Here is a 27,503-nt window from a genome sequence, read left to right on the forward strand (position 1 = left end):
ATGGCCGTCCTGCACTTCCGCCCAGTCTCGAGCCTCCAGTTGCTGCTGCTGCTCCTTCTGTCCCCCGCTCGGGACGCAGCCACGGCGCACAGGCCCTCTAACAGCGAGGGGGTCCCCGTGAGCCGTGACGTGGGTAGGACACCGCCCCCCAACACACACGGACGGGCTGGCAGTGGTTGGGGGCAGTCTGGCACGCCAGAGGCTCTTTCCCTGGGCCTCTTCTCCCGGCTCGCCCCGCTCCCGGTCCCCTCCTATGCGCTTCTCCCCACCTGTGCTCCCTGCCGCGCCCCTCCCCCCGTGTCTGCACCCCTCACGCGCGCCGCACCGGTCCGCGCAGCCTGTGGCCAGCGTCGTGTGCAGGGGAAGGTCCTGGGGGGCGTTGACGCCCCGGAGAAGAAGTGGCCGTGGCAGGTCAGCGTGCACTACAGGGGCTTCCACATCTGCGGCGGGTCCATCATCCATGAGTTTTGGGTCCTCTCCGCAGCTCACTGTTTCGACAGGTGAGTGAGTGGTGCGGGACGGCGGGGGGTGGGGGTATGGTGGGGGTAGGGGGGCGTTCCGGGGTGGCCCAGGGCCAGAGAGGCGCCCGGGCAGGACTTCGTGGCCTTGGAGAGGGAGAGGGGCCGCACGTAGCTCCCCCCGCCCCGCCCCGACCCGTGCTGTAGCTCTTCCGGGCCAAGGGAGGGATCGTCAGGGCCTTACGCATTCTGAGACGGGCGTGGAGCCAAGTCGTAGGATGAGAGGGGAAGCCAGGAGACCATCAGAGGAGGGGAGACTCACCACAGGATGGCAGGGCAGGAGCCACGCTAGGCAGGGAGGGGAAGCGGCACAGCAGAGGATGAGAGCTGAGCAGAGGTCTCTGGGCAGCCCACGGGACACCTGTACACGAGCTCACCATCCTGGGCTGCTGGTGACCAGCAGGTCCTGATGTTTCCCACGCCCTCCATGGGCCCCGGTCAGGACTTCTTTGGGGGCAGCTCTGCAGACAAGCAAGTCCCCACTGCCCCGCAAGGGATTGCTTTCCCCATCCTGGCCCAGAGCCCGGACGCCAGGCTGCCGCCAGTGCTCCAGGCCTGCCTGTGTCTGTGAGCTAATGGTGGCGCCTCCCCAGAGTCAAGGTGCTTGAGCCCGGTGCCTTTGTTCTCTGCCCCCACAGGAACAGGGATACGGAGGCCTACGATATGTACGTGGGCCTTGTGGACCTCATGGTCGCAGGCAGCCACACCCAGTGGTTTGAGGTGAACAAGGTGATCTTACATCATTCGTATGAAGTGCACCACCCTGTGGGAGGCGACGTGGCCCTGGTGCAGCTGAAAACGGCCATTGTGTTTTCCGATGCTGTGCTCCCCATCTGCGTGGCCGCGCCGGACGTGAACCTTCAGAACCTTACCTGCTGGGCTACAGGATGGGGACTCATCTCCTCAAAAGGTAAGAGAACGAAGTGCAGTGTCAGTACTTCCACAAGTCGGAGCTTGTGGAAGGGGTGAGGGCCCTCCGCCCCCGCAGGGGAGAGAGTGTTCTGTCAGTTACAGGGTTGCAGGCACCTGGGGACTGGAATTCCAACCTATTAACCACTATTTCTTCTCTCAGTGTGGAGTTTTGTTTTATCCCTGGCTTTGTTGTATACAGAGTAGTTCCTTCTACTTTGAGTGTGGAAATAATGTTTAGCATATCAAAACCACTAGTTTCACAGTAAAGTTTCTTAAGATTGTAAACTTAACTTACAAGTAACCTTTTTAGCCTATTAAAACTATTAATTATTTTCATTTTCTGCATAAAAGCCTTGTTTTTCTTTCTAGGTTTGTACCTGGGTACTCTAGAATTTTTTACTTATTATTTTTAGAGGGGGGAAGGGAGGGAGAAGGAGAGAAAGAGAAACATCAATGTGTGGTTACACCTCACGTGCCCCCTGCTGGGGGCCTGGCCCGCAACCCAGGCCTGTGCCCTGACCTGGAATGGAACCCGCCACCGTTTGGTTCCAGGCCACCGCTCAGTCCACTGAGCCGCACCAGCCAGGGCTAGAATTTTTATGGCTAAGTAAAAGATTCTTTTATTTTTTTTAAGTGTGTATTTATAATTTTTAATTGTATTTTTCCATTATCCTTTATCTCCCTTTCAGCCCCCTCCCCACTGCAATCGCCACACTGTTGTGCATGTCCATGAGTCCTTTTTCCTTTTTGCTGCATCTCTCCACCCCTTAAACACCCCCCCCGCCCCCCCCCCCCTCCGCTGCAAAGCTGTCAGCCTGCTCTCTATGAGTCTGTCTGTGTTTTGCTTATAATCAGTCAACAAACAACAAGTGCTGGTGAGAGTGTGGAGAAGGGGAACCCTTTTACACTGTTGGTGGGAATGCAGACTGGTGCAGCCACTGCGGAAAACAGTGTGGAGATACCTCCAAAAATTAAAAATGGAACTGCCTGTTGACCCACTGATCCCACTTCTGGGAATTTATCCGAAGAAACCCAAAACACTAATTTGAAAGAACATAAGCACCCCTATGTTTGTTGCAGTGTTATTTACAATAGCCAAGATATAGAAGTAGCCCAAGTGTCCATCAGTAGGTGAGTAGATAAAACAACCTTGGGGCATTTATACAATGATATACTATTCAGCTGTGAAAAAGATGATTTTACCCTTTGTGACAGCATGGATGGACCTGGAAAGATTCTTTTAAATTGCATTTGCTCATCAGTCATAGCTGTTGATTTTTGCACATTGACATTCTTTCCAGCCACCTTATGGAACTCATTTTTAATAGCTTGTGAATTGATTATTTGACTGTTCTAAATATTTTAAAATCATGCTTTTCTTCAAATAAGATTGTTTCATCACTACCCTTCCTATATTTTATCTTTTCTTATTGAATGGTTGGAAACTCTAGTGGAAATTATACTAGGTATCCTTTTATTTAATTTTATGAAATAAAATACTCTGTTCATGGAAATACTTCTAACGGTTTACTATTAAGTTTGTGGTTTGGTTTGGAGATTTTAGGTTGATACCTCATACCAGGTTAAGAAATTTAAAATTTTGTATACTTAATTTTAGAAAACGTTATTGAAGGTAAACTGGTATAAATTAAAATTAGGATGGTAAGTGTAATCCCCATGGTTACTACAAAAAGCTACAGAATATATACAACAGGATAATTTAAGGGAGTTTGAACACTTCACTACAAAAATATCAACTAAAAACAAGACAATGCTGGAAATGAGTGACAAACAAATTGCACAGCTGCTGAGGAAAATAGTATGGAGGTTCATCAAAAATTAAAAACAGAATCACCATCTGACCCAGCAGTTCTGCTTCTGGGCATACACCCCAAGTATTTTAACGCAGGGTCTTGAAGCAATATTTGCACACTCCTTCTCATAGCAACATGCTTCACAATAGCAAACCAGGTGTCCACTGACAGGCGATGGATTGCCAAAACATGGCATACGTATAAAGTGGAATATTATTTAGCCTATGAAAGGAAGGAAATTGTAACACGATGAACCTTGAGGAGATTGTGTTAAGAACAACAAGCCAGTCACAGAAAGTCAAATACTGTGTGAGTCCACTTACATGAGATACTTAGGGTATATCATTCTAAGTAAGTTTAAATTCTTCTTTATTAAAAAGAACAAATTAAACTTTTTATTTAGAGATTTTTTTACCTTTAATGGTAAGTAATGGTAAGATCTAGAATTTTCATAGCTGACCTTGCCTTTTTTGACATCTGACTTTGCACAGTAAGTTGTCTTCTCTGGAATAGTTCTATGAAGTGGAAATTAGCTGCTCCTTAAAGGTATATGATTTACCCATAAAACACTGTGACTCTGGTACTTCTTGTGGGTGTAAATTATTCCTACTATCTTTAATTTCTACGATGGTTACTGGTTAATCCATTAAACAGATTTATTCTTAGGCCGCTTTTTATGAATTATATTTTTCTAGAAAGTTACCCATTTCAGTCCAGGTTTTTATTATGTAATAATGTAATTCCTATATTCTCCTCTTAATTTGTTTTTTCCTCCCTCTCTTTTTTCCCCACCAAAATTTACTTATTCCGTTGTCTTTTTGAAAACTACCTGCCATAGATTTTATTTGTGTTGAGGTTATAGTGATGGGTAGTTACCTCATGGATTGGTTACTTTGCTGTTTGTTCACTTAGCCATCTCTTCATTTTTCTGTGTTCTTAGAGTTCGCTGAGTCACCCTTTTCTAACTTTTTGAATTGAGAGTTGGGGCGATGTACCTTCAATCTTTTATACTTGTTCTGTGAATGAATTTAAGATGATCAGTTGTCCCCCCCACCAAGGACTCCTTTGTTCATATAACATATTACAGATGTATTTGAACAGCTTGTTTATTACCCTTCCCAATTTTTTTTCTGCTTTCTTCCTTCTACAAATTACCCCCATCTTGAATATTATGTTTAATATTCCCATGCATGCTTTCATACCTTTCTTCTTAGAAATGACCCATTAACTTCTGGTCAAGAGGGCAGCATAGGTAAACATGACTTGCTTTCTCATACAACCACATTAGAATTACAACTAAAATAAAGGACAGCCATCATTCAGAACTGTCAAAATTGAGTTGAATGAAAGTCTCACAACTATGGAATCCACATCCATTCAGATCAGTAGGAGTGGCGGAGACGTGGGACAGACTTGTTCCACATCCATGGATGGTGGGTAAAAATTAGAGGGATATCTAGGGAGCAAGGAGTGCCAGGCCCACCAGCCCAGGGTTCCAGTGCCAGGAAGATAAGTCCCCATAACTTCTGGCTGCAAAAACCAGCGGGTATTGAGTTTGTGGAACAAACTTCTGGAATCCCAAGCAGTTTGTTCTTAAAGAACCCCTACACGGACTTACTCAGACTCACTCCCTCTGAGCTCCAGCACCGGGGGAGCAGCTTGAATGGCACCAGTGGCGTCCAGGGAGGAACTGAGTTTTTTGGCAGCAAGTCAGGAGCTGGTGGACAGCTTTCTCCCAGACAGAGATGCAGGCAGAGTCCACTGTCCCTTTTCTGAGACCTTTCCCCACAGAGCCACAGAGCCAGCCGGCTAGTGCTGTATATGAGACTCCATCAATCTGGCTAACACTATTAGCCCCGCACTGGAGATCCCTGGAGACTCTGTCCCACCCAACTTACAGGCCCACCCAAACTGTTAAGAGTTACTTTTCCACATGAATGGCTGGTCTTGGCTCATGCTACACAACTTCCTAAATCCTATCAAACAAGCCACAGCCAACCTCAGTGAGCCCCCAGACCCTCTACCACTTTCTAAGTGGCTCCAAGCCTAGCACTAGCAGCCACCAGCTTAGGTGAACAGCCTGGTTTTGCCTGGGAACCTCCAAGCCCAGCACAAGTAGCAGCCGTCTCAGATTGATTTATAGTGCATTTAGGGTGGCCCCAGGCAGAACACAGGAGGGGCTGACCTTGGCCTGCACCACCCAAGAAACCCCAGAGCCTGTGCACCCCATGGACAGCTACAGACCATGTCAGAGCACCACCACTCTACCCCTGTACAGCTGATCCTCCACAGAGGGCGGAGGTTGGTGGTCAGTGGTCACATCTAGCCCTTGCTGCTGACTGGCCTGGGTAAATCCCTCCCACTGACCTGCCAAAAGCAATCAAGGCTCAACTAAAAGAAGAGGTTGTACTCAGCCAACATGGGCAGACTTCGAGTACCCACATGGGCGATGGGGGAGGCTGTGCCACTGGACCTTACAGGACATGTACTACATTAGGCCATGATACCAAGACAGGGAATCATAGCAGCTCTACCTAATAGATTAAAAAACAAACAAACAAAAAACACGACAGGGAGGCTGCCAAAATGAGACAAACATGGCCCAAATGAAAGAACAGATCAAAACTCCAGAAAAAGAACTAAACAAAATAGAGATAAGCTATCTACCAGATGCAGAGTTCAAAACACTGCCTACAAGGATGCTCAAGGAACTTAGGACTTCAACAACATAATAAAAGACCCAATCAGAAACAAAGGATACACTCATTGAAATAAAGAACAGTTTACAGGGAAACAACAGTAGAGTGGATGAAGCTGAGAATCAAATCAACAATTTGGAACATAAGGAAGCAAAAATCAACCAATTAGAACAACAAGAAAAAAAATAATCCAATAAAATGAGGATAGTATAAGCAGCCTCTGGGACAATCTCGAGAGGTCCAGATTCACATCATAGGGGTGCAAGAAGGAGAAGAGAAAAAATAAGAAATTGGAAATCTATTTGAAAAAATAATGAAGGAAAACTTCCCTAATTTGGTGAAGGAAATAGACATGCAAGTCTAGGGAGCACAGGGAGTCCCAAACAAGATGGATGCAAAGATGCCCACTCCAAGACACATCGTAACTAAAATGCCAAAGGTTAAAGATAGAATTTTAAAAGCAGCAAGAGGAAAAAATTTAGAATTTAGTTACCTATAGAGGAGTTCCCATAAAACTGTTAGCTGACTTCGCCAAAGAAACTTTGCAGGCTAGAAGGGATTGGCAAGGAATATTCAGTCATGGAAAGCAGGGACCTCCATTCAAGACTGCTCTACCCAGCAAAGTTACCATTTGGAATTGAAGGGAAGATAAAGAGCTTCCCAGACAAGAAAATCTAAAAGAGTTCATCATCACCAAACCGTTATTATATGAAATGTTAAAGGAACTTATTTAAGAAAAAGGAGATCAAAACTATGAACAATAAAATGGCAATAAATACATATCTATCAACAAATCTAAAAACAAACCAAGCAAAGAAAAAGAACAGAGACAGGATCATGGATACAGAGAGCATCTTGATAGTTGTCAGGTGGGAGGGAGGTGTAGGGGAATGGGTGAAGGGGTGAGGTGATTATAAGTACAGTAGGTAGTCATAGAATAAGCATGGGGATGTAAAGTACAGTATAGGAAGTAGAGTAGCCAAAGTACGCATGACTCATGGACATGACCAATGGTATAGGGATTGCCTGAGGGAATGGGGGGTGCTGGGTGGAGGGGGAAAAGAGGAAAAAATTGGGGCAAGTGTAATAGCATGATCAATAAAATAAAACTTAAAAAGAAATGACCCATTAAAATACAGTATTTTGCATATAAAGTTATTTAAGTCATATTATGCTTTTTTCTCTCAGAATTATGTGTCTGAATTAATTCCTGTAGTTCTAGTCAATGTGTTTTAAATGCTGTTTGAATGGTTCATTGTGTGAATACATTAGGATTTATCTACCATTATTGAGGGAGGTTGTGCTGGTTTCCCTTTTGCCATTGTACATTATACCGCAGAGGACTTTAATAATTGCTTCTCCTTATTTCCATCTGTGAGGGTATGTGTAGGTGGCTCTCTAGGGACAAACAGTAGACACAGTAATTCTCAACTGAGTGGGACATTCTGGGCTTTCAGATCACTTAGTATTATAGGTTCCCACCATCAAATTCCTGTCATTGTCACAACGCAAATATACCAGCACGCGTTTGCCGACATGACACACCTGTTTTACCTCCAAACTTCTGAGGGACATTTCTGCATAGATTACATACCTAGGAATAGAATTTTTAGATTGTACAAAACTAGCATATATTAATTGACTAAATTTTAAAATTGATATTCAGTGTTCACTAATTTGTATTACTGACTTGTATCACCAACTTATAATCCCATCAGCAGGTACGAGTGTTCCCATTATGCCGCACCGTAAATGCTTGGGGTTAGCATGCTGTTAAATTTTGCCAATTTGATGTATCCATTGGTCCCTAATTGTAGGTCCCTATTACTAGAACTTTTGGCCTCTTTTCATGTATTTATTGGCCATTTGGGACTGCAATTCAGTGAATTTGCTCTTTATATTCTTTATTATTCGGTTGTTAGTATTTCTTGTTACTTTCTAATCATTCTAGTTATGGTAAAGGCTAAAGTGTTATAACAAAGAAACCCAAAATTACAGTGGGTTGACCAAAATGGAGGTTTATTGCTTATGAAACTGTTGAAAAGAAGGCTCACCTATCCATGGTCAACTTTTCAATTTCTATTTTAAAAAGCTGAGACTTTTTATTGTGGAGGTTAGATTTTGATCTGGATAGAGATACATTGCCTTTTTTACCATTTTAAGTATATAACTCAGTGGCATTAATTACATTCATAATCTTGTACAGCCATCATCACCTGTCTCTAAAGTGTTTTCATCACTCCAAGGGGACCTCTGTAACCTTTAGTCAGTAACATTCCTCTTTTCCCCAGCCCCATTATTCTTCTTTACATTGGTATGAATTTGCCTGTTTCAGATATTTCATCTAAGTGAAATCAAAGCTGTCCTTTTGTGTTTGGCTTATTTTACTTGGTATAGTGTTTTCAGAGTTCAGTGAGGTTGTAGCCTGTGTCCTTTTAATGGCTAAATATTCGCTAATGTAGATACGCCATATTTTGTTTATCCATTTATCCCATGAGGGACACTTCAGTTTTGCCAGTCCCTGAGTTTTCAGTGGAGAGTTTAACCCATTTCATTTAAAGTAATTGCTTAGAGGAAGAACTACCATTTTGCCATTTCTTTTTCTGTATGTTGTAATGTTTTGTGCTTTATTTCCTCCTATATGGATTTCTTTGGTGTTCAGTTAATTTTTTGTAATGAGCTGTTATGATCCCCTTCATAATTTCTATTTTTTAATTTAATTTAATTTATTTATTTGCTCTTAGGGAGAGGGGAAAGGGAGGGAGAAAGAGGAAGATAAACATCAGTTGGTTTCCTCTCACACACCCCCAACCGGTGACCTGACCCACACACCATGCATGTCCCCTGACCAGGAGTAGAACTGGTGACTCTTTGGTTGGCAGGACAGTGCCCAACCCACTGAGCCACACCAGTCAAGGCACCTTCACAATTTCTTATGCATATATTTTAGATATTTTCTTTGTTGTTACCATGGGGATAGCCCATGGTAACATCCAACGTTTATGACAATCTAGCCTAAATGGGTACCAGCTGAACTTTAATAGCATACAAAAACTAGAGACCACATTTTTGTACATTGTGCGTTCCAAACCTATATGTAGAATTGTTTTATGCATTATCTTTTAAATTTTGTAGAAAATAAAAACTGGAATTACAAGCCAAAAAGGGAAATAAAGGTTTATATATTTGCTCATGTATTTACCTTTACCAGAGTTCTTTATTTCTTCATACGTTTTTGAGTTACTGTCTTGGGTATGCTCATCTTAACCTGAAGAACACCTGTTAAGTTAGCATTTTTCTAACCTCTTGCTTATCTGAAAATGTCTAATTTCTCATTTTTGAAGGGCAGTGTTGCCAGGTGTAGAATTCTCAGTTTTTGTTTTTTTAGATTCAGCTATTGGTCTTAATGAGGATATCTTACAAATAACAGATCACTTTTTGCTGCTTTCAAAATTCTCTGTTTGCCTTCAGTTTTTGACAGTTTCATTATAATGAGTCTCAGTGAGGACTCTTGTTTGAGTTTATTCTACTGGAAGTTTGTCAGGCTTCTTGGATTAGTAAATTTATGTGTTTCACCAAATTAGGAAGTTTGGGACCATTATTTCTTGAAGTATTTTTTTCTGACAATTTCTCCTCCTCTCTCCTTTTCTTCTAGGACTCCCATAATATCTGTTGTGGTGACTCATTTGATGCTTTTCCACAGGTATGGTGGGCTCCACTCACTTTTCCTTTTTCCCTTCCAGTTTCTTAGTTTTTTTGTAATTTTGGTTGTTCCATTTTTCCATTGACTGACTCTCCCTCCTGCCCTCTAGAATATGCTGTGTGGCCTTTCCAGTGCAGTTTTCACTTAGAGTGTAAGACTGTTGAGTGCCAGATTTCCTGTTGGGTTCATTTTAACAACTTATGGTTATTGATAGCTTTATTTTGTTCATATATCATTTTCATGATTTATTTTAATTCTTTGTCCATATTTTTCTTCAGCTCTTTGAGATTATTTAAGACAGTTGTAAGATCCTCAGGGACAGTTTTAATAGTTTTTTCATATTTTCATACATTCATTATGATTTTCTTCATACAATACATTATGTTGTCTGAACAAAGGTAGTTTTACTTCTCACTCTCCAGTCTGGTTCACATTCTCTTTCTTGCCTCATTGTACTGGCTGTAATCTCTGGTGCAATGTTAAATAGACATAGTAAAAGTGAATATCTTTGCCTTGTTTCTGATCTTAAGGAAAAACATTTAGTTTTGCATATTATAAGTGATATTAGGTGTGGAATTTTTGTAGCTTCTCTTTAATTAATTAAGGTTCCTTTTATTACTGGTTTATTGAGTTTTTATCATGAATAGGAGTCATATTTTTCTCATATGCTTGTTATGTATCTATGAGATGTTTGTGGGGCTCTTTTGACTTCAATTTTATTAATAAGATTGATTACATTATTAGTTTTGAGATGCTAATGAATCTTACATTTCTACGATTAATTCCTGTTGGTCTTTGCATATAATCCTTTTACAGGTTGCTAGGACAGTTTGCTAATACCTTGTTAAACATTTTTTTATTTCTGTTTATGAGACATACTGGCTGTATTTTTCTTGTGATTTTTGCTTGGCTTTGGTACCAGAGTAATACTAGATTTTGTAGTATAGTATTTTTTCTCCCTTAAATATTTGATAGAATTAATTAATAAAGCCATCTGCACCTAGGCTTTCCTTTGTGGAAGAATATGTATCTACTTACTGCCTCACTATTTATTGTTATTTTTTTGTTCTTACACAGGCCTATTCAGATTTCCATTTCTTCCTGAGCAAGGGTAAGGTGTCTAATTTAATGACACACACTTGTTCATAATATTACCTTATAATTCCTTCAATTTCTAAAGAGTCAGTAGTAACGTCTCTTCTTTCTCTTGGTTTTGGTAATTAATGTGTCCTCTGTCCCCCCCCCCACCCCCCATCATTGTAGCTAGCAGTTTACTAATGTGTGAGTTCTTTTCAAAGAACCAAATTTTGCTCATTGATTTTCCAGTTTAGGTTTTATATTTCATTGATTCCATTTTTATATTTATTATTTCTTTCAGATTGCATTGACTTTAGGTGCTTCCCCCCCTCCCCCACTTCCCTAGGGTGTGAGCTTAGAGTGTTTTGGTGCCATTTTTCTTTCAATATTCACCTTTAAAGATATAAAGTCCCCTCTAAGTGCAGCTCTGAATGCATCCTACAAGTTTTGGTATGTTGTGTTTTTCCTTTCATTCATTTCAAGATACTGTCTCATTCCTTTTGTGATTTCTTCTTTAAAGTGTGTTGTTTAATTCTTAAGTATTTAGTGAATTACCAAATATATTTCTGTTGTGACTTTCAACTTCAATTTAATTGTGCTCAAAGAATTTACTTGGTATGATTTCACACTTTTTTAACATATTGAGATGTATTTTATGACCTACTATATGATCTGTCCTGGAGAATGCTTCATGTGTGTTTGAAAAAAATGTGTCTTGCTATCATTGGTGTAGAATTTTTTAATCAACCACATGTCATTTTAGCTGATAATGTATTCAAGTCTTCTATATTCTTACTGATTTTCCATGTCATTTAGAGTGCAGTATTGAAATCTATAACTATGATTGGAGAATAGTCTATTTCTTTTCAATTCTGTCAGGTTTGGTTCATGTGCATTCAGGCTCTGACTGGGTGGATATACATTTACAATTATGTCTTACGTTGTTTTGGCTCTTTTATCATTATGGAATGTCTGCTTTTGTCCCTAGTAGTATCACTTGTTTTAATGTCTACTTTCTCTGATACTGGTCTAGCCACTTAATTGGCTCTCTTGCAGTTAGTCTCTTCATGGTGTGTCTTTTTCCATCCTTTTACTTTCCATCTGTATGTGTCTTTAAGATGTGTCTTTTGCATACAGTTTATAGACGGGTTCCCTTTTTCATTTGAGCTCTCTTTTCATTCAGTCTGTCTTTTGATTGAAATGTTAGTTGATTTACATTGAATGTAATTAATATGGTTAGATTTCCAAATGTCAGTTTCCTAAATGTTTTCTATATATCGCATGTATTCTTTATCCTCTACTTTTTTCTTTCCTGCCTTGTTTTGTGTTAATAAGCAAATGTTTCTTAGCATATCATTTAAATTCTCTTTAGTTTTAAATTATATTTTAAAAGATATTTTCCTTGTGTTCGCTCAAGGGATTACTTAGTTATCACAATCCACTCAGATTAATACTATCTTAATTTTGGTAAAATATAGGAACTTTGTTTTAATATAGTTCCATCCCCCCTTTATGCTAATATTGTTACATATGCTACATACACATATAATCAAAACTCCAAAAACAATGATAACTATAGCTTTATAAAATTTATTTTTTTTAAATAAAGATGAGAAAAAAATCTATCAATACATTTATTTCTAGTACTCTTCATTTTTTCTGTGGATTACAGTTAGCATCTTAGGTCATTTCATTTCAGCACGAAGGACTTATTTACTATTTAATGAAAGGTAATGTGTTAATTTTTCCTCAGTTTATGTTTATCTGAGAATGTCTTTATTTTGCTTTTTAGAAGGATAGGTTTCTTCTCTGAACAGTTTTTTCCCTCAGCACCTTGAATCTGTCTTCCACTGGCTCTGGCTTCCATTGTTTCTTGTGGGACACTGCAACTTTTTTTCTTTTATTGTTTTCTGGATTTTTCTCTGTCTTTGGCTTCAGCAGTTTAGTCATGCTTTGTCTACGTGTGCATCTCTTTGTGTTTGTCCTTCTTGAGGATCAGTGAGCTCCTTATTTATAAAGGTTCTTTTTCCTCAAATTCAAGACTTGAACCGCAATTTCTTCACATTTTTGTTGCTCCTTCACTCTCCTTCTCTCTCCTCCTCTGTTTCTGGGGGTCCTGCTAGTACACGTATTTGGGTGTGCTTCGTGTTGTCCAAAGGTCTCTATGCTGTTAACTTTTCTTCATTTTTTTTTTTTTTTGCTCAGTCTTTAAACTTGATAACTTGTACTAATATATCTCTAATTTTACTGATTCTGTTTTCTGCTATCTTATATATTCTGTTGATGGAACCTGTTGAATTATTAATATTGGTTACTGTGTTTTTAAACTCTAGAATTTTTATTTTATTCTCTTCATATTTATTGTTTTTCTATTGAGATTCTCTATATGTTGACTCATTATCATGACATTTTTATTTAACTCTTTCATGTGGTTTGAAAATAATTCTTTGACCTTTATAATACCTGTTTTGACGTCTTTATCAACTAAAACCAACACTTGGGTGCAGTTTTGATAATTTGAGTGTTTTTATAAATGTTGCCATTTCATGTAAGTTATCTGATTTGTTGACATAGAATTATTTGTAGAATTCTCTTGTAATCCTTTTTATTTCTGTAAGGTTGGTCATGATGTTCCCTGTTTCACTTCTGATTTTTGTTTCTATTTGTACCTTTTCATTTTTTTGTAGTCAGCTTACTTAAAAGTTTGTTAGTTCTGTTGATCTTTTCAGATAACTAATATTTGTTTCATTGGCTCTACTTTTTTCAGTTCTTTATTTCATTTTTTCTGCTCTATTTGTTGTAATTCATCTCAAAATATTTTCCAATATAATTTGTTATTTCTATTGATTGTTTAAAAGTTGTAGTATATTCTTTGAAATAAGGAAAGTAAACATAATTGAAATGAGCATAATGCTGGAGTAAATGAATTGGATTAACATGTACATGTTCCCAAATAAACATGTTCTCTGTAAAGTAACAGTAAAATGATTGTGGTTGTGGGAAAACAGCAAGGTGGAATTCAAGTACTGGAAAACAATTCCATATAAAATGAAATAACATAAAACATATAAAGCAGGGTTATTTTTATTCCTTTGAGGAATGAGTATGCTCAGGTGTGCATGTTAAAAATTTAAGAGGGAAGATTAAAAATTGGATATTTAACTTACAAAACAGTAGAGAGTAAATAAATAATATAAAAATCAGTCTATTGGGAATGGAGGAAGGCAGGAAAATATTTTTTTTTAAAGCAGTAAACAGTAAAAATAATAATTTAGAAATCTCTACCTGGAGCTTCTGGCTCTGTTGGAGTGAAGATGTCAGCTAATAAATAAATATAAAACTGGACAGAATAGTTTAAAAAATGTTTTAGGGCTCCAAAGATCAATTCAAAGCAAAGAAAATTAGAACAGTGTTTATGAGAAACTGGTAGGAGTTTGGTCGGCAATGACAAGTCTCTGACCTGCTCACTGGGGCCTCACCATCCTGACCCCCGGCTCCTGCTCTGGCAGGGTCGTTGTTGGCTTTACTGCGGCTGGGCTGGCTGAGAAGACAGTCAGTCTCTCCACCCGGAGGGGGGAGAACTTGATTTGGAGAGGGTGCTGAAACCCACACTTGGTGTACCGTAAGTTAAAGTATCAAACTTTGTAAGAAATGAGTGAGGAAAACATATCACTGTTTGTCTGAGGCTGTGGTTCTGGATGGGGTGAACAGTGTCCCTAACAAATTTTATGGGGACACTGGAAATAAGAGAGCTATGAAAGGACTGGATGAATCTTCCATTTATCCTAGCTCCGACTGGAAAACGACATGCATGCATATGGAAGACGGAGTGGGCTGAGTGGAAATAAAAGTTGAAGCAGACTTGGAAATCGTAAAGACTTGAAACATGCTCACCGGACCCACACACGGTGCACTGGCAGGCAGAAGGCCTAGCAGTTTAGGTGTTTGTGCACAATTTCTGCCCAAAGTATTGGGTAACCAAGGAGCTATTAAGACATAGGGTAACCCTCAGGAAGCCAGAATGAAAAATAAATATAATAATTAAGAAAAAACCTTGAAAGAGAAATATCATATGATCTCACTTATATGTGGACTCTAATGAACAAAATAAACTGACAAAATAGAAAGAGACATGGACACATGGAATAGACTGACAGCTGTTGTGGGGGGGGCGGTTCCTGGATGAAAGAAGGTGAAGGGATTCGCCGGAGAGCACGTGTGAGTGACACACGGACACAGACAGCAGTGTGGCGATGACTGGGGAACAGGAGGGCGGAGGGCGGAGGGGCAGAACGCGGAAAGGGCACATCTGTAAGGGTGTAAGTAATAAACATAAAGTTAGAAAACGAATTACGAAAACTGAGCACAGACATCGACAGCTGCAAACTACAGGAGAGTTCTGCAGATTAATTCCTAACAGATTGCTTAAAACAAATGAAAACATTCAGGAAAAAAAATCAGATTCCTAAATTATTACAATGTACTGTTTTAAAATTTATTTTTCAGTTACATTTGACATTCAGTATTACATTAGCTTCATGTTTGCAGCATAGTGGTTCGACATTCGCAGCCTCTGAGGGGATATCACAGATAGACCCAGGGCCCACCGAGCCCCGCCACAGTTACTGCGGTGGTTCTGACTGCACCCCCTACGCTGCGCTTCACATCCCCCGACGGCTCTGTGACGGCCGTTCTGTGCTGCTCGGTCCCTTCCCTTTCGCATCCAGTCCCTCAACTCCCCTCCCATCTGGCAGCCATGAATTTCTTCTCTGTACCCATTGGTCTGTTTTGTTTATTTATTTCATTTTTTAGATTCCGCATGTAAGTGAAATCATATGGTATTTGTCTTTCTCTGTTTGAATTATTTCACTTAGAATAATACCCTCTAGGTCCATCCATGTTGTCACAAATGGTAATATTTTGTTCTGTTTATGGCTAAGTAATATCCCATTGTATGTAGGTAACATTTGTAGTTCCCGTTTTAATTGTTTTCAAGAACCTCCATGCTGTTACTGTGGCTGCACCGATTTGCGATCACACCAACAGTGCACAAGGGTTCCCCTTTCTCCACGTCCTCACCAACACTCATTATTTGTTGATTTATTGATGACAGCCATTTTACCAGATGTGAGATGGTATCTCATTGTGGTTTTAATTTGTATCTCTCTGATGATTATTGACTTTGGGCTTATTTTCATATTTCTATTGGCCATCTATTTGTATGTCCACTGTGGAGAAGTGTCAGTTCAGGTCCTCTGCCCATTTTTTAATGGAATTGTTTGGGGATTTTGGTGTTATTTGAGTACTTTATATATTTTGGATATTAATGCCTATCACATGTTCCATTGGTGAATATTGTCTTCTATTTTTCATTTTGTTGATAGTTTCCTGTGCTGTGCAAAAACTTTTCAGTTTGGTGTAGTCCACTTGTTTATTTCTTTCTTTTGTTCCCTTACCCAAGAAGACATCAAAAACAATGTTACTAAGGTTGTCAAAGAGGAATTTTATGGTTTCAGTTCTTACATTTAAGTCTTTAATCCATTTTGAGTTTATTCTTACATATGGTGTTAAGAAAGTGGTCTAGTTTCATTTTTTTGCATGTGTATGTTCAGCTTTCCTGATACCATTTATTGAATGGGCTATATTTACCTGGTTTTATGTTCCCATTTTCATTTGTCTCATGGTATCTTTTGGTTTCCTTCTTGATCTCATTCATTGTTCAGTAGCATGTTATTTTGCCTCCATGTGTTTGTGTGGTTTTTATTTTTCTTCTTGTAATTGACCTCTACTTTACCAAGCCATTATGATCAGAGAGGATGCTTGATATGATTTCAGTCTTCTTAAATTCGGCGAGACTTGTTTTGTAACCTAACGTGCTCTATCCTAGTAAATGTTACATGTACACTTGAAAACAATGTATATTCTGTTGCTTATGGGTTAAATGACCTAAAAATACTTATTAAATTCATCTGGTTTATGTGTCACATAACGCCACTGTTTCCTTTTTTATTTCTTTGTTTAGATGATATATCCATTGATGTCAATGTGGTGTTAAAGTCCCCTACTTTTACAATATTAACTGTAAATCTCTCTCTTTATATCAGTCAGTATTTATTTTATGTATTTATTTTTAATAGAGGTGTTCCTCTATTGAGTGTGTAAATGTTTACAAGAATTATATCTTCATGTTGGGTTGAGCTCTTCATCATTATGAAATGTCCTTTATCTTTTGTTAAAGCCTTTGTTTTAAAAGTATATTTTGTCTAAATATTGCCACCCCAGCTTTTTAAAAATTTCTATTTGCGTAAAATATCTTTTTCCATCCTTACACTTCCAGTCTGCATGTGTCTTTCAGTCTGAGGTGGGTCTCTTGTAGGCGCCGTGTATGTGGGTCTTGTTATCTTATCCGTTTAGCCGCCCTGTGCGTCTTGATTGGAGCATTTAATCCATTCATATTTAAAGTGATTATTGACAGGTATGAAGCCATTGTCATTACATTGGTCATATTTATGATCCTTTTTTCTTCTTCTTAGAGATGTCCCATTAATATCTCTTGTAATACTTGTTTGGTGGTGATGAACTCCTTTAGCTTTTTCTTGTCTGGGAAGCTCCTTATCTCTCCTTTGATTCTAAATGATAACCTTATTGGGTAGTGTAGTCTTAGTTGTAGCTCCTTGTTTTTCATCACTGAATATTTTATGCCAGTCCCTTGTGGCCTGAAAAGTTTCTGTTAATAAATCAGCAGATTTCTGGGAGTTCCCTTGTATGTAACCAGTTGCTTGCTGCTATTAAGATTCTCTGTCTTTAACCTCTGGCATTTTCATTATGATCTGTCTTGGTGTGGGCCTCTTTTGATTTATTTTATTTGGACTCTCTGTGCTTTCTGGACTTGCATGTCTATTTCCTTCACCAGGTTAGGGAACTTTTCAGTCATTGTTTATACAAATAGGTTCTTAATCCCTTCTTCTCTCTCTTCTTCTAGTACCTTTATGACATGCATGTTGTTACACTTGACGTTGTCTCAGAGTTCCCTTAAGATATCATTTTATTAACTTTTTTTCTTTTTGCTCTTCTGCTTGGGTGGTTTCTACACCTAGTACTTTTAAATCACTGATTTGATCTTCTACTTTTATCTAATCTGCTGTTTATTTTATCTAATATAGTCTTCATTTCTGTTATTCTCCACTTCTGACTGGTTCTTTTTTATGTTTCCATGTCTTTTTTATGTTTACTATCACTCTGTTGAAATTCCCTTACTGAGTCACCTCTTCTTCCTCTGTGTTCACTGAGCATCCTTATAACTAGTATTTTGAACTGTATGTGGTAGATTGCTTGCCTCCATTTTGTTTAGTTCTTTTCTGGAGTTTTCTCCCTTTCATTCATTTGGGACATTTTTTGTTCCTTCATTTTGGCTGCCTCTCTGTGTATTGCTATGTATTAGGTAGATCTTCTACGTCTCCCAGTCTTGGCAAAGTGGTTGTATATAGTAGGTGTCCCGTGGGGCCCAGTGGTGCAGTCTTGCTGGTCACCTGAGCCAGGTTTTCGAAACGTGTCCCTCAGGTGCATTGTGTGTGCTCTCTTCTTGTATTTGAGCCTTGATTGTTACTGGCCTGTCAGTTGTGGGGTTGACCCTCAGGCTGACTGGCTATGAAGACTGGCCACAATCCCAGTGGACTATCTGCTAAGCTGGGGCGGACCCCGTGGAACAAGATTTAGTCCAGAGGGACCCTAGTGCCCACCAAGACCACCCTTCAGGTATGCTGTTTCTGGAGCTAGTCACAGGGTGCTCTCTTGTGATCTGAAGCTGGCTGCCGGGTGTGTTGGTCCCAGGGCCTCTTGGGAGGGGCTCTTGAGCAGTCCAAGGTCACCAGTGTAGCACCGGGCAGGAGCTACAAAGTGATTGGCAGTTTTTAGCTGCCTGTGCAGGCCCAAAGGCACAAGGGAGAGGCTACACTGCGAAGAGAGGCTGGCTGTTAGCAGTGCAAGGCCTGGGGCTGCTCAGCACGAGACACAGGGCAGTTGGGAGCCAGGCATCAGCAGTCTAGGGCCTGCAGACCTTGGAGAATTTTTAGAAATGTCTGCAGCCTGGGCTGAGGCGGGTTGCCTGTGAGGAACAGCTGCTGAAATGGGCCCGGGTGGTGTGGGAGCTGGGTGGGAGTGGGGGTCTTGGGGAGCCAGCAGAGCAGGGAGAGCAGCGTTCTCCAGGTGAGAGCAGATTCAGATTTGGTGGCTGCCTGCACTGGCAGGCCGTGTGGCGGGAGGGCTCGTCATACAACCAGTGGCAGCTTCCACCCCGGCCCTCACCCTGGAGCCACGCAATTCAGTTCCTCCTGGTTTTTTCCTGTTGTCTTTTGAGCTGCTGTCCTTCTGCTGGAGCCCAAGGTGAGTTTTTGTGAGCTAGTGACCCTGCGTGCAGGCCCTTGAAGAGGACACCTGGGTTTCCAGCAGCCCGCCCTCTCACCTGGGCAGAACCCCCACTCATTGTCCTCGCCCGTTGTCGTAGGGACTCCGCTTCCTGGCACTGATACTCCGGACTGAGGATCCCGGGGTGGGGCTGGGGTGCTTGGTCCTGAGACAGGACCTCTGTAGCTGAGGTACCCTTCCCTAATCTCAACTGCCGCATGTGGGCGGGGGCCAGCCCATTCCACATACCCACTCTTACCGCGCTCAGGATGGCTTCTTCCCGATACCCTCAGTTGTAGGATTTCTGTTCAGCACGTCCTCAGGTGGTTCTCATGGGGTGTTTGTTCTATCATTTAGTTGTAATTTTGATGTGGTCGTGGTAGGAAGTGAGTATAGCATTTACCTACTGTACCGTATTGACCAAAAGTGGGATGGCTTCACTGGTATTCCATATTGTACCAGACTCTAGACAGATACATTAGGCAATAAGAAGAAATAAAAGGTTTCCAAACTGGCACTAAGAAGTAGACTATCCACAGATGACAGGATCCTATATATAGAAAATCACAATGATCTTCAAAAAAAGTAGACAGTAATAACTTTAGCAGAGTTACAAGATACACAAATAACTTGTGTTTCTATATATCTTAACAAACAATGAAAAAGTACATTAAGAAAACATCCAAAAGAAAAATTACCTATGAATACATTTATCCGAGGAGGTGAACAACTTGTATGCCAAAAACTATAAAACATTGCTCAAAGGAATTTTAAAAGACATAAATAAATGTAAAGACAGCTCATATTCCTGGAATGGACGACTTAATGTTGTTAAGACATCAACACTACCCAAAGTGGTTGAGATTGCATTTCGTAGAGATTGCCTTTAGTGATACTTACTCTGTCAAAATCCCAAAATTTTGTAGAAATGGGAAAGCTGATCCTCAAAGTCTTATGCAATTGGAAGGGACCCTGAATAGCCAAAAACAGTCTTGAACAAAAGACCAAATTTAGAGTTCTCACCCTTCCTGATTTCAAATTTTACTACAAAGCTACAACAATGAAAACAATGTATTACTGGCATGAGGACAGGCATATAGACCAATGGAATAGAATGGAAGTCCAGAAATAAACCCATACGTCTATAGCCAGTTGATTTTTGACAAGAGTTCCAAGTTCATTCAATGGGAAAAGAATAGCTTATTTAGCAAATGGTGGTAGGACAACTGTATTTCCACATGCACAAGAATGAAGCTTAACCCTTACCTCACACTGTATACAAAATTTTAAGTGGATCAACAACGTAAATATGGGTTAAAGCCATAAACTCTTAGAAGAAACAGGGGGTAAATCTTTGAATTTGGCAGTGGATTCTTAGATATGCCTCACCTTAAACTCCATGGTTATGAAAGCGTGCAGCATGCATTCCTTTGTGTCTGCCTTCCTTCCCTCACCTCCTGTTTTTGGGATTCATCCATGTTGTTCATATGGTAGTTTATCTTGTTTTCCTGCCACTTAGTGTGTTCCATTTTATGAACATAGCCAAATTTCTTCTCTCCATATTCCTGTAGATGGATACCTGGGTTGTCTCCAGTGTTTAGGTCTATGAGTAAATCGGCAAAAAATACTGTGGTGCAAGTCTTTTGGTGAACACACACTTGTTTATCTTGGGCATATACTTAGAAGTAGAATATGTTGGCTACAGGGTGGGCGTAAATTTAACTTTATTAGAAAATCCAAACAGCTTTCTAAACTGACTGTGCATCTTACATCCCCGTTGTCAGTGTATGAGGCCTCCGGTTGCCCCACACCCCTGTCCAGTCTGACGTCACCGGTTTTTTCACTGCCGTGTGCTGATTACTGCGCAGTGATAACTTCTTGAGGTTTTATGAGGTATAGGCGTTCTTTTTGTGTTCTGGATACATGTGCTTTGGTAGATATACAGATATTTTCTGCTAGCCTGTGGCTTGCTTTCTAAATTTCTTAATATATCTTTTATTGGAAAAAGTCTTTAATTTTGACAGTTCATTTTATTATGTTTTTTCCCTTTATATGTAGGACCTTTTGTGTCATGTTTATGGTGATTTGCCTCTTGTAAGGCCATGAAAATAAGTCTTTCATTTATTCTAGAAGCATTATAAATTAAATTTTTACATTTATTTATAGGATCTATCACAATTTTTTGCATGCGATGTGAGAAAAAGATTAAGAACTACTTTTTCCCATATTGATACCCCCTTGCTCCAGTGCCATTCATCTGGAAGCCCTCCTTTCCCCGCTGACTCATATTAGCACCTTTGTCAGACACGGTGTGACTGTCGGAGGTGGGGGGCTCTGGGCCTCCTGCTCTGCCTCACAGGCCTCTGCGGGGCGCAGCTGCGCGATGAGTCTGGCCCAACACACAGTCCACGCGCCTCTTTTCTTCACGCTCACACAGCGCTGGGGAGCCTTTGCATTTCCATGTGAATTTTAGAATCAGCCCCCCAGTTTCTACAGTAAACATACCAAGATTCCAAATGGCTGTTTTTTGTGGCTCTTGGCTCTAAGACATCCTTCTTTGCTACTTCTTAAAAGAGCCTTGAAAAATCACTCATTGAACATGTTTCCCAGCCTTTCCTGGGGGCCCGGAAACCTTTCAGCATTTCCAGCATCTCCTACCTTTTAGTCCAAACAGGCAGCACTGTAACAAGTCTTCAGTGACTTCCTGCGCAGCCCAAGCCGCTCTTTCTGAGGTCTGTAACTCCGAGTTCGGTCCTGGCCTCCCTCGGCAGGTTAGCGTGCTGCAGGACAGCCTTAGGATTTCTAGAGTCCTCTTTTCCAGCATGGGACGTCTACTAGGCACATTCTTAATTCTTCAAGTTTTCAACAAAGGTGCTGACAGCCAAGCCCTTGACTGAGACCAAAGCAGTTTCATTTCCAACCCAGAGGATGCAGCCTGCGGGCCCAGTTGTGCCCACCGACTTGTGTTTCTGGCAACCTTGAGATGGCTTTTACATGTCCACATAAAACAAACAAAAAACATTTCATGAAATATGAAAATCGTATAAACCTCAAAGCTCCATGTCTTAAATGCGTTTGTATTTGGGCACAAGCGTGCTCATTCACATGAGTAGTATCTGTGGCTGCGCCCCGCTCCAGCGGCAGAGTTCAGCCTATGTTACAGAGGTGGTCTGGCCCGCAAAGCCTCGTGGTCCCTTCCGGGAGGTTGGCTGACTCCTTTCTTTATACCCTCCAGCCTCGGCTTGAAAATTCACGTGTTCTATTCTGAGTTTACCTTTTCTATAGTACCTTGCACTCAGCCAGAAGCAACTTCTAGACTCTCATAATCCTGCCCACGAGTCATCTTCTCAAGTTTCTTGAGTTCAGTAAGCACATTTTCTATCTTCCAAATTGCCATTGGAAACTTCAGAACACAGACCACCATTTTCCCAACCGTTTTGATCTGTTTTCTTTTCATTTTTCTAGATTATCCTATGGGGACCCTTTTCCATCTACCAGGTCCCAAAACCAGTGCCACATTCTTGTTATTTTTATGGACACCTCCAGTTTCTAGGCACCATTTTCTGCGGCACTTACACATTGCCGCAGTAACGCTGTGTGACAGTGAACCCGAAAAGCCTGCTGTGTGCAGTGGTGGGCCTGCCTTCAGCTCCCGCGGTCACGGGCAGCCTGGGACAGGCAAGCTGGAGCACTGGACTCTGATCCAGGCGTTGTCTGCTGTCTAGCGCATCCCCAGGCATTGGTGGAGACACACCGCACTTTTCCAAGTCCCTGCTTGCAACAGGTCTGCCCGGACGCCACTGACAAAAGTATCACATGGCAAATCCAGATCCGAGTTTTGGGAAATGCGTCACACCTCTCGGTCATGGCAAATGTCGTTGACGCAGGGAAGGATAGAGAATTGGATCCGTGGATGCAGTTTGTGTCACCTGACTTTGTAGTTTACTACTTAACAGACGGTGTAAACACTTCACACACTAGAACTCCACTCCCCCTCATCTCCTTATGCTCTCATCTGTGTTTTACTTCTGCACATTATATTGGCATTATTGTTGTTTCCAACCTTCAGTAATCTTTGAACATAGTTTTCAATAGTCTTTTTTTAACCACATCCAAGAAATGATTGGCCCAAGGCCCAAATTTAGGTCACCCTCAAACCAGGACCGTTCACCTCCCAGCCATGACACTGGTCCTTCCGTGTTCCCTTACAGCAGTCTGCAGGGGGTGTGGTGACGGGGCACGCACATCCCGTCTTGGTGGGCCTGTCACACACCCACCCTGCAAGGGGCTCTCATTCCAGGACCTCCTCCCCGAACAGATCCCACCCTCCCTCCATCCACAGACACCAGCATCAGTTGACATGTCCGCTCTCTGTCTCTTTCATTGGCCCTGAGGGGCACAGAGTTGGATTCACCCTAATTGACGGTTCCAGAAATACTCCTCACTGGTTCATGCATGGTCCTCTTTTATGTTTGTTTGTAATAACATGACACAATAAAGTGAGGCATTCTTGACTCATTTGAGAGAACTTCTGAGCACAAATCTTTTTTTAAATTGTGTTAAAATACACAGAACATAAAACATGCCATCCTAACCACATTTAAATGCACAGGTCGGTGCAGCCGTCACCACCAACAATCCTACAGCTCTTTGTAGCCTGTACATCTGAAACTGTCCCCATTAATCAACAAATCCCCACTGTCCCCTCCCACCAACCACTGGCACCCACCATGACACTTTTTGTCTGTGATTTTGACTGAGCCACCTCACTGGCTGATTGCACTCAGCACAGTGTCCTGAAGATTCATCCTTGTTGCTGCATATGTCAGAATTTCCTTCCTTCTGTACTAAATATTCCACTGTGTGCGCGCCATGTTTTGGTAATCCATCACTGGACAGTGGGCGCTGAGTTGGCTATTGTGAATAATGCTGCTATGAACATAGGTGTGCAGACATCCCTTCAAGGTATTTACTTTACCCTGCTTTAAAATGTTTTGGGTATATGCCCAGAGGTTCAATTGCTAGGTCAAATGGTCATTCTATTTTTAATTTTTTGAGGACCCTCCACACTGCTTTCCACAGTGGCTACGCCAATTTACATTCCCACCAACAGCACACCAGGGTTTCAGTTTCTTCACATCCTTGCCTTCATTTGTTTTCTCTTTTTGATAGTAGCCATCCTAACGGGTGTGAGGTGATGTCTCATAGTACTAGTTTGCTTTTCCCTAATGATTAGTGATGTTGAGGATCTTCTGATGGGCTCATTGGCTATTTGTGTGGCGTCTTTGGAGAAACGTCTGTTCAATCCTTTGCCCATTTTTGAATCAAGTAGGTTGTTGAATAGTTCTTCATATATTCTGGATATTAACCCCTGATCAGATATTATTTGCAAATACTTTCTTCCATTATGTGGGGTTGCCTTTTTACTCTAGTAAATAGTGTCTTTTCTCATACATTTTAAAATTCTCATGAAGCCCAATTTGTCTGTTCTTCTTTTGTTGCCTGTGTTTTTGATGTCACAATGAGGAAATCACTGCCAAACCCGTTGTTATGAAGCTTTTGTCCTATCTGTCTTTTAAAATCTATAGAGACCTAAGTTGTGGTCTAACATATGCTCTGTCCTGGGAAATGCCCCTACGCACGTGAGGGATTTACCATGCGCGTGCGCGCCGTCGCCCTTGGCTGGGGCACCCTGCACATGTCTGTGGTGCAGGCCGGTTCATTGTGCCATTTAAACCCTCTGCCTCCTTCCTTGTCTTCTGTCCGGTCATTCTTTCCATCACCGGGGTGGGGGGTGTTGGAGTCTCCAGCTGTTGGTGTAGAACTGTCTGCTTGTGCCCTCGATAGTGTATCACTAGATGAGTAAAGTCTGTAAGTGTCACACCTCACGCCTCCCTGGCCGCAGACACCCGGGCCTGCGGCAGCAGGGAGAGCAGGCAGATGCCTGGTGGTGTCACTGCAGTGCCTGAGCCCCGAGGCCCTTCAGGAACATGGGCCCGACTGCCGCCCTTTGTCCAGAGGAGAGCACCTGTCCAGGCCCTGGGGGCCGAAGTACGGTGTCCCCTTCTGCTGGAAGGCTTCTGTGCCGTGTGCAAGCAAGCTGTGTTTTCTGGGTCACCCTGTGGCAGCTGGCTGTCTCCTGAACACCTGCCCTGAGGAACCTTCTCTCTGGTCCTTGCCCTGCCCCCATACTTCTCATGAGCTCCCAGTGGAAGGCCAGGGAAAACCTACCCTGAGCACACACCTCTCTTGCCTGGTTTCCCCATTTCCTGAGCTGGCCCAGCACCCGCAGTGAAGGACTCATGGAAGTGATAGCCAGTTTCTTGCCACCCGCATCTGCGCTGCACGTCGGCCCCTGGGCCCTGATGCCAACGGTGGAGCGATGCCGTGCCGCACTCATCATTGAGGCCCTCCGCCTGCTCAAGTTCGTGTGGCCCCAGTGTCCTTGTGAGCACCGCGGGATGTTTCCCCTACCTCGACACTGTCCCCCCATAAGACTCTTCACTCTTGACTCGTTGGAAGCCAGCCTCCCACCCCCACGGAGCCCCGCGCACTGTGCAGTCCGCCCGGCCACCGTCTGCCCTCGCCCTGGAGCGTGCCCTCTGCGCGCCGGGCGTGTGCCGCCCGGGGCTGTCTCTCTCTGGCATCCCCCTGGCGTCCGTCCGCCTTGTAGATCCCAGCCGCCTGTGCCCCTTGCATGTCCAGGCCTGGAACGTGCTCCCCGCAGGAGGGGGGCCCTCGGAGGCCTTGCCCCACCCCCGCCCCGTCCGTGTTCTCAGTGGCACTGTGGAAGATCAGGGACATTGGTAGCTGGCTTGGTAGTTTCAAAGCAGTTTCCTAACTCCGCTTTCCTGGGCAGCCCCTCCCAACCCTGCACCCGAGTCTGTGGACTCCGCTACTGCATTCCTGTGGGCACCATCCGGGGCTCCTGTGTCTCTTTCCCTGGTGTTAATTAACTACCTCGCCAGCACAGCCAGCAGCCACCACAGACATTGCCAACATTCTGTTTGCTGTCTCTTCCCCTCAAGGTGCACATGCATCGGCCCCCTTCACCCCCGGTCACAGGGTCCCCAGCCTGTGAGAGCAGCTCCTTCCTGTCAGACTGGGGCCTTGGGACCCCATACACAGTGGCCAGGGAAGTCCATGGTTCCTGGGACCAATTACTGCATTCCTCAGCATAGCGGGGACCTGGGGTGACATCTCACAAAACTTGAGGGTTCCTTGAGCACACAGTGTCAGCCCTACAGTCACCCAGGGACAGAGCTGATGGAGCTGTTTGCACACAAGCTATAGTAGTGGGAAGGGAATGGGCTCACGTGGGCCCTGGCTCTTATGTTTCTCTTAGAAAGTTCCATGTGGCAGTTCTAATCCAATTTCATTGGCCAAAGCCTGAGTCCTGGTGCAGGGAAGGGAGTCATTGGAGGGCAGGAGCGAGAAAAGCCGCTGCTGGAGCACCCTGGGCCTGGGGTGGGGCTGGGCACATCCTGGGGAACAGGGTTGGGAGGCTCTGTCTCTGAACCTGTGCTTCTTTCTCACAGGTGACTCCTCAGACCACCTGCAGGAGGTGCAGATGCCTCTGATCCCATTGTTCCTGTGCCAGCTGCTCTATGGGCACACATCATTCATTCAGCCGGACATGATGTGTGCAGGGGACCTCATGAACGTGAAGACTGTGTGCGAGGTGCATCCCACCACGGGGACAGGCGCCAAGCCTGTGGTTTCCAACTGTTCCCCTGCTCGGAGCCATTGAGAACACTGTACTGAGTGGGTGGGTGGCCGCTGAGGGTCTGGGAGCACATCACTGTGCGCAGCCACAGGCTCGGCAGGACCATCAGGCGGAGTAGGCGCACACGGGACACAGACCCAGTCAGTGCCCAGTGCCCTGTGGACCCCAGTGCTGGCTGGAGCAGCCCGGGGCTGTGCACCCACCTGGGCGCTTGCCGGCACCTGTTGCCTTGGAGCACCTGCTGTCTCCCACAGCAGGGCCTGGCCCTGGTGGTGTGCACGTGCGGAGCGAAGGGGCTCCGGCTGGGCCCTGCAGGGCTGGGCTCCGGGCCACCCTCCTGCAGGAGGCGGCAGACTCCAGTCTCTGGGTTCACAGGAAACTCCTCTTTTCTTCCAGGGTGACTCTGGGGGCCCACTCGTCTGTGAACTCAACCGCGTCTGGGTGCAAATTGGAATAGTGAGCTGGGGCCGTGGCTGCCTATTCCCAGTGTATCCTGCCGTGTATGCCCGAGTGTCCTATTTCTCAACATGGATCAACTATCACATAGCACACACACCTCCACCTCCTCAGCCGCTCCCCACACTCTCCTGCACTCTGGGGGCCTCTCTCAGTGTGCTTGTGACCGTGATGGCCTTCCTGCCAATGCTGTGA

At 43.0% G+C, this 27,503-nt stretch overlaps 1 protein-coding gene across 1 annotated transcript; it reads left to right on the forward strand.

The window, feature by feature from the left end:
• Nucleotides 1-27,503, forward strand: PRSS38 (serine protease 38). Its single transcript, XM_054584054.1, has 5 exons — nucleotides 1-133; nucleotides 338-500; nucleotides 1,157-1,428; nucleotides 26,665-26,807; nucleotides 27,249-27,503. Exons 1-5 carry the CDS (start codon nucleotides 1-3, stop codon nucleotides 27,501-27,503), a joined length of 966 nt encoding a protein of 321 aa, XP_054440029.1.

The sequence above is a fragment of the Pteronotus mesoamericanus genome, unplaced genomic scaffold (genome assembly GCF_021234165.1).
Source record: "Pteronotus mesoamericanus isolate MK-2021 breed Mesoamerican mustached bat unplaced genomic scaffold, CSHL_Meso_final contig_752, whole genome shotgun sequence".
Classification (NCBI taxonomy): Eukaryota; Metazoa; Chordata; class Mammalia; order Chiroptera; family Mormoopidae; genus Pteronotus; species Pteronotus mesoamericanus.

Coding starts and splice junctions, on each gene's coding strand:
- PRSS38 (XM_054584054.1), top strand. CDS start 1: ATGGCCGTCCTGCACTTCCGCCCAGTCTCGAGCCTCCAGTTGCTGCTG. Junction 501..1,156: donor GCAGCTCACTGTTTCGACAG/GTGAGTGAGTGG, acceptor CTGCCCCCACAG/GAACAGGGATACGGAGGCCT. Junction 1,429..26,664: donor GGGACTCATCTCCTCAAAAG/GTAAGAGAACGA, acceptor TCTTTCTCACAG/GTGACTCCTCAGACCACCTG.